Raw genomic sequence first — 8,000 nt, forward strand, 5'->3', positions numbered from 1 at the left:
ACATCAAAAACCTCTGGGCCATACTCAACCAGGCAAGTCACGAAACAATTAAAAAACCAACTTCGAAGAGGGATCTACTCCAAGTTTTGAAGCAAGAGTGGGCGAAAATCCCACAATCTACAATTGACGAGATGATTCTCACGATGCCCCAAAGGATCAACAAACTCCATGAAGCGAAAGGAAGATCTACTAGATATTAATTAAATTATAAATATATCAATTCATGTGAATATTACTGAAAAATGTCATTTTTTCTGAAAAGGTGGTGTCTATTTACTTGTGACCACGCTTTGTACATATTACCTTTTCATCTACAAGTTGGATGAATGCCTTCTCAGGTTAAAACTCCAGTCAGTATTGCAAGGGTATATATATATAACCTATGGATCATGTACAATCACCATGGCAGAGATCCGCCGATCACTAGCTACAAAGAGCTATCTGCTCATAATTTTTACTTATTTGTTTGTTTTGCTGCTAAGCACAAAGTTACACAATAAGTTATTTGTGCTGTGCCCAATGTGGGGATCGAAACCCAAGTATTAGTGTAATAAATCTTCCAGCTTAATGCTCAACCACCAAGGAGCCTCTAATTTTGAACTCGTGGAATACAGGGAAGACAGTCAATGACACTCACCACAAACTCTTGGCCTACTTTTAACAGCAGAATGGGATTTGACCAACACTCTTACAGCACACTCATGGCTTCAATGTACCGAGTGCGAATTAACAGTCCAAGAACGCTAACCATCACGCCACACTCTGTCCAGATGTTGCTTATGCAAGTCTATTACTTATTGTAATCATGTTGCTATAATCTTTGTTAATTGGGGTACCAGAGACACCATACTTTGCATAAAACCGACATCCTCGATGCTGCTGATGTTGGATGCATTTCAGATTAAAATAATTATAAAACCTAGGAAATTAAGGCACACGTAAATGTAATGACAATGTGCCAGACATGTGTCCTTCCCAGCTACAGCCATTAAACTGTTCACAATAAACGTCCACACGTCTGTCGGCATCTGTCATTAAGTTATGGCAATGTATTTTCTAGTTGAAGAACCCAACTCATGCTTGATTGAATATAGTCCTAGCTACTGGCCTTTTCAGCAATACCACGGTAGTGTGGGTAATCTTGCTGCTCATATATAATTCAGCTCACAACAATACCTAGGTCGTCCATTGACACAATGCTGTTGGTGGGAATTCTTGTACATTCCCTATGCACCACGTGTATGTTGTAGCACATCACAATCTTTTGCGGCCTTTCTACAGAATCTAAAAGTACATCACACCCCCAACACGAGTCACTTTTATGTTTCACACTTGAATCAATCCATGAAGTATTATAGAATTTATATAAAACAAATTCATCTACCATATTAGATGTACACGACTCGTTTCAGTTGAAATTTAATGTGTGTTAAATTGAGTTATTTTTAGAAGAGATAGTTTATCGCAAGTTTGTTTACGTAACTGTTTACGAATCATACATTGTGTAGTTCAATAGTTATGTACTGGTGAGTGTTATATTATTGCATCATGTTACTAAAAAATTCTGAGTTTTTCTTGTTGTTTTAATTGAGTATTATTGCAACATAATATCTAGTAGTATGTAGAACGTTCTAGACCCCTGTAGTTAGAGTGAAATGATCACAGATTATTTTGTGGTAACGGAGTAGAGAAGGATAATTCGTCTTGTTAAATTGTGTTCTAAAGTAATTGAACCAGTCTGTGAGGACTTTGATGAAAAAGAGATAATTATTTGAAGATTTGGATACAACTGCGATAACCAACAGTGTATAACGAACATTTGTTTGTATGTTTGACTTGTTTTAATATATTATTTTGAAACAAGTGGACTGTGTGCTGTTTTTTTATTGTTGAAATTTATCGCCAACAAGCACAGACACCTACTGTAAGGAATCCAACCCAAAAATACTTAAAACCTGATATACCACCTGAAATAGAAAGTGTCAAAAACGTTATAAAATACACAAGCTTGAGTACAAATTAAAGTAACTTTATCATTAATGTGGGGTATATTAGTATTTCCACTTCAGTTGTGTTAAGTAGTTTCTAGCATTTAATAAAAAACACTATAAATACAACAGACAAGAGAAGAATTTTATTATCTGTATTTGTAACGTTACATTTTCAACGAACTGATATCCACGCAATTGTACCTAAGAGTTCATGGCTAACTAACACGATGTTACTAATCTCAATTTTATAGTAATTTATAAATGTGAAATAAAGTTTTCTATTTCCTTCTATTAGTGTAAAACATATATTACTACTTTAAAGGATCTTCTCTTGCCCGATCATCTGGTAATGTTAGTCCTACCAGACTTGCTGTTTCCTTTATCGTTCTTTCTCCCTTCCCATGATACATCTCGTGAAGTTCCTAAGATAAACGAAAAGGAGGTAAATTCGACTACAATGGAAATGCATATTAGTCACATAAAATAGCATTATACGATTGCTTTACGGGTTTCAAAAGCTTTCCATCTGACGCATTTCCTAGAGAATTAGGAAATACCAAAAAGTATTCGTTTGATTTAAGTAACAATGTTCATGCAACAAAATCTAAGAATTAAAATCGAAACTAATGAATACAGAGAACGTTTCGTGAGGTAAACTGTCACTATAAAATACACACGTTTTTATTTTTAAGGAAAAGGGATGTGTTTGAACTTTAAGGGTTTGCTATTTTTGTTTTGTACAAGGAACTTTATTGTTTGTTTGTTTGTAATTAAGCACAAAGCTACACAATGGGCTATCTGTGCTCTGCCCACCACGGGTATCGAAACCTGGTTTCTAACGTTGCAAGTCCGTAGACTGGGGGGCGAACTTTATTATTTGTCACGAATAAACCATGACAAATAGAGAGATATACAACATTTATGGAAGATATATAAACCCATGATGGGCAGTATAAACACATACAACTCATACTATTTAGCGATGTGAAACCTCCGAGAATTAAAAACAGTAATATTACCCAGCTAAAATCATTGAAAGAAATTATACTACAGTAGTAACTGTGGTATTTTAAGATAAAACGGCCACTTTATATTTTACCTTTATGTTATATAAACACGTTAGTTCAAGGTAGTAACTGTGTTTTATATTTATGTTAGAATAAGTTAATTAAAAACTTGTCGAACATTGTTATCAGTGACTAATAATTACAACTGGTATAAGCTTCTGTTAAACAAACATAAACAAATATGATTTAAAAGGCTGTATTTGAGAATACTTTTAATTGTTCTTAGTCCATTGTATGGTATTTATCCATCCACATCTCAATATTGTTTCCATACTTCATCAACTCCTCAATCTGTTTCTTTGTTTGAATTTCGCGCAAAACTACTCGAGGGTTATTTGTGCTGGCCTTCCATAATTTAGAAGCGATAAACTACACAGCGGGCGTCTAGTCAATACTACCTACCGCCAACCCTTGAGTTACTCTTTTACCAATGAAAAGTTGGATTGACCGTCTCTTTATAACGTCCCCACAAATGAAAGGGCGAGCATGGTTGGTAACAGGATTTGAACCCGTGACCCACAGATTGCCAGTCGAGCGTCCTAGCCATCAGGACATGACAGACACTCCCTCGTCTTCCTCTTTGGATAATGTGCTAATCTATCAGAAGACTTCAACTCCTTTGAAGATTCAGACCCAGGTTACTGAAGTCGACCTGTCGAAATGGAATATGCCTCTCCATATGCTTGGCCTCCAGCGTGGGTCTCTCTGGATGAAATCTTTAAATTATGCAATACTTGAATTACCATGCAAGTCCTCTTTGCAGCAAGATTGATCTTGGACAGCTTTTTCGCGTACGCAAACGAATAACTATGGAACGTTCATTCGTTGCAAAGAGAAAAACAATGCTGAGAAGAGCAACAACTAACTTGTTCACTGGAGAATAGCTATAAATATTTTTCAAACACGTAAGAACAAGTACGAGTTATTACTCCTATCTTCCAGATATCTCCATACAGATGGTTTAGCCTACAGGCCTTTCTTGATTCTGTAACAAAACAAATTAGATAGTACTTCTGTATTCCCACATAGTTTCTGCGACCTTCCATATGTGAAATACTCATCGAAATATTCTTTTTAAGAAAGTAATTTTTCCTATAGACGCAAAACCCAAATTGTTTGGTTTGTTTTGAACTATACGAGGGCTAGCCGTCCCTAATTTAGTAGTGAAAGACTAGAGGAAAAGCAAAAAAGTATATTGTAACTAAAAAGGATGAAGCGATAGCATATACAGGAATCACTAATTCGTTTTTATAGATTTGTAAATAAGAAATAAAACTCTCCAAATTGTTTACTTATTTAAAGCTACAAAAACAATTACACGTTCTGGTTATGAACAGTTATGTTTGTTTTAATCTATATGCATTAATATACTCGTTCTAACGAAATAATCAAATCTGTTTAGGTACTTCATCAACTAAAATATAACTTAAATGACGAACTGGATTTTCTTAGTTGAACGGCGCATTACGTGCAAGTAGGCTAAACAAACAAGGTCAGATACACCATATACAATATCCTACCAAAAGTCATGTGACATGGAAAGTTATGAATAAAACATATCTTTACACTAATAAATTAATAGTGTGTTGGCCCGCCTTTGGCCTCAATGACTGCTTCAATGCGTCGTGGAAAACTGTCTACTAATTTCTGGTTGAAAGCTGGTGGTATTGTGCGCCACTCCTCCGTTTAAACCTTAGTACGCTACTACTGAAGATGGCCGTCTTGGTCTTGCCCTAATTCTGCGTTCCAGTTCATCCCAAAGATATTCTATCGCGTTGAGGTCGGGGCTCTGTTCTAGCCACTGCAATGTTCCAATGTTATTCTCTTCAAACCACGTGTTCACAATCTTTTCTTTGTGACAAGGAGCGTTATCATGTTGGAAGGTACCATAAAATTCCCACAATGTTGGACATACAGAATTGTTCAGAACATCAATGTAGGACTCAGTATTCTTGGATCCATGCACTACGACCAATGGACCTAGTCCATACCACGAGAAGCACCCCCAAACTTCACTGTTGGTACAACACACTCAGGTAATAAGCGTTCTCCAGGCATCGTCCATATCCAAACACGTCCATCAGACTGGAAGAGCGTGTAGCGTGACTCGTCGTTCCACAGGACCGATTTCCATTGATCCACGGTTCACGTTCGGTGTACCTTACCCCATGCCAATCGACGTTGCGCATTTATTTTTGTTATCAACGGCTTGTGGGCTGCAGCTCTTCCTTGAAAATTCATGGCATACAGCTCTCGACGTGTCGTGGAAACACTTATAAGACTGCTCGTACCTGCTCGCATCTCCAAACACATATTATTTAGGGTCTGACGGCGAGATGGGGTAACGAGCCTTCTCAAGGCATGTCGGCTTCTGTCAGCCAGCATTTTACGCCTACCTGGTCGTTTCTTGGGCTCATTGTCACCTGTGTAGTTCCATTTCTTCATCACCTTGCCAAATGTCGACGTGGGAATGTTTAATTGATGCGCAATAGCACGTACAGACTTTGTCCCCAATGACATCCAACTCTACTTCCGCTCAGAAACTCTGTTAGCTCTTTCCGTGTACTCATCATTCGGCGTACAAGACTTCCGAGCGAACCACTGATCACCGTTATCGGCCAAACTGTTTGCACATTTCGTCGTCACACCCATTTTCCTGCAATCAGAGGTGTGCCCCATGACTTTTGGTAGGATAGTGTAATTCAGACATGGTCGACCATGATTTTGAACTACTGCAAAGAGTGAATGCAGCCAACCAGGAACATCTGCCACCAGGTTTTTTGAATCGAACAACGGAGTTGATGTTATTTTTTGTAACGCACAGCTAAAGGTGCGGAGTGTGCTCAATGAAATCTCGTCTCGAACTCCGGACCCTTCGATTCGCAGCCACACAGTAATCTATATTCTTCTTTATCTCATATTCGTACTGTGTGAATGTGTTTTGTTTTTACATTTTCTCTTGCCCCAGCAGCCACATGTTACTTTAATACGGAATATAAAAGTGAGATAGTAAGACTCCACTGTGTGTGTGTGTGTGTGTTTGTGAATAAAGACTTTGTTTAATTGTTAATTTACGTTTGTTATACATTTCTGTTACTGTTGATGTTCAATTTATTCTCACGGCGCGATAGTTCCGGAAACTGTGTGCTGTGGATACTTGTCACTATCTAAACAGGATATCAGTGTACTTTGAATATCACAGGCCTAACCACCTTGGTGCGCTAGCTTACGTGTTTATGCAAATTACTCAATTTCTTATACTGCTGATACACATTAAAACAGTTGCAGCGGCTGTCATAAGTTTACAATAGCTAATAACTGTTGACGTTGGAATAAAGAATTCTAGGACAATAACTTGTAAGATACAAAAGCTATTCCTGGAATGCTAATTTTACACACAGTTATGGTTTGAAATCTGTAATGTAGAAACTAGATTTAAAAATACAACAACAAAAAAACTGCAGTCAAACGTGTTTCTTATCAATTTAGTCTCAAAGATATTTCTTGCTTCACTATTTTACACTTCTACATTAAGTTAAATAAACGTTTCTTTGAATTAGTTTGGGTTTTAAAGCATGCTATGGCTGGTGTTAGGTTTCAGTTTTTTTTCTTCTCGCATAGCATTTATGGTGAGAGCCACAAAGCATGAAACAAAATTTCATTCTCACATAATACTCAGCTATCTTGTCAACTGCAAAAATACGAGATCCGTTAACATTACAAACACTAGTTACAATGTTCACCGGCAGAGAATGGTAAATTGTTTGTTTCGGATATTCGCGCAAAGCTACACGAGCGCACCTAACTTTGAAAGCCGCTAGTCAACAGCATCCACCGCCATTTCTTGGGTTATTTAATCGAATAATGGGAGTTGACCTTCATTCGTCTCCAGTTGGGAGAGCGGTAAGTCTTCGGATTTACAACGCTAAAATCAGGTGTTCGATTCTCCTCGGTGGACACAGCAGATATGGCCGATGTGGGTTTGCTATAAGAAAACACACACACACACACACTGACCTTCATTCTTATAACGAACGCATCCACTGTCCCAAACTGTGGTAAGAGATTTTGCCAGATTTTGCATAATATGTCATTATATAGTCATTATTATAGTTAATTTTATGTAATCACATAATAATACAACAATCATCTACAGACATACTTACTTCCTGATTGGTCAAGTGCGTCGTGTTTCTTTAACTCGTGTTTAAAGATCACGATGTTCATTTAGATTCACAACTGCACAAAAGAACTCGCATGTTTATATTCCCGTCTATAATTATAGTAATAATATAAAATATGTCAGATGTATAGTTATTACGAGTCGAATTATAACATAATATGTTGCGTCTAAGTCTTAGTTATCACTGACGACCGCGTTCACGTGCATGGAAAAAATATTCTGGAATACACTGTTGTGAGTTTAATCTTCTTCGTTTAGTTAGAATCACGAAATGATATAGTAGTTTAACCAATATAATCTTCCTACACGGATATCTTTTAAAAGCCACGTGCACTGTAAAGTGAACATTATTCACGAAGATTGTGAACAACCTTCCATAAAAATGTGAATCGTGAATTTATTTCTTCTTTAAAGTTGCCCACGAAGGAAAAACAATAGCACGTTTTTTATTCGTCAAAGCTCAAGACAAAATTAGAACTAAGCGTGAAAATGTTTGGGTACATATTATAGAAAACAACTTTATCACTATTACCTCTCAAATCATTGACTCCTTTTTATACCGTTCACTACCGATGGGGTCCACATATTTCATCAGATTTAGTAGTAATCTTATTTCCTTGCGTGTCACCGCACTCACTGTAAAGAACTGATAAAAAGGGATGAACCCACTTATTTTCTGTGTAATATACATAGGAAACCTCGGCAGTAATTAGTGGGATTAATTACAACACTGATTGTTATTTTTTTTTTTTTTTTTTT

General features: G+C 37.0%; 1 protein-coding gene across 1 annotated transcript in view; it reads right to left on the reverse strand.

Annotated features, from left to right (window-relative positions):
* Window positions 1-2,112: 2,112 nt before the first annotated feature.
* LOC106465620 (protein FMC1 homolog) overlaps window positions 2,113-8,000 on the reverse strand; it is a 56,066-nt gene continuing 50,178 nt past the window's right edge. The window contains exon 3 of the mRNA XM_013925855.2: window positions 2,113-2,413. Within this exon, the coding sequence (XP_013781309.1) occupies window positions 2,303-2,413 (111 nt within the window). The 3' untranslated portion in view covers window positions 2,113-2,302. The remainder of the gene's footprint in view (window positions 2,414-8,000) is intronic.

The sequence above is a fragment of the Limulus polyphemus genome, unplaced genomic scaffold, assembly GCF_000517525.1.
Source record: "Limulus polyphemus unplaced genomic scaffold, Limulus_polyphemus-2.1.2 Scaffold2001, whole genome shotgun sequence".
Taxonomy (NCBI): Eukaryota; Metazoa; Arthropoda; class Merostomata; order Xiphosura; family Limulidae; genus Limulus; species Limulus polyphemus.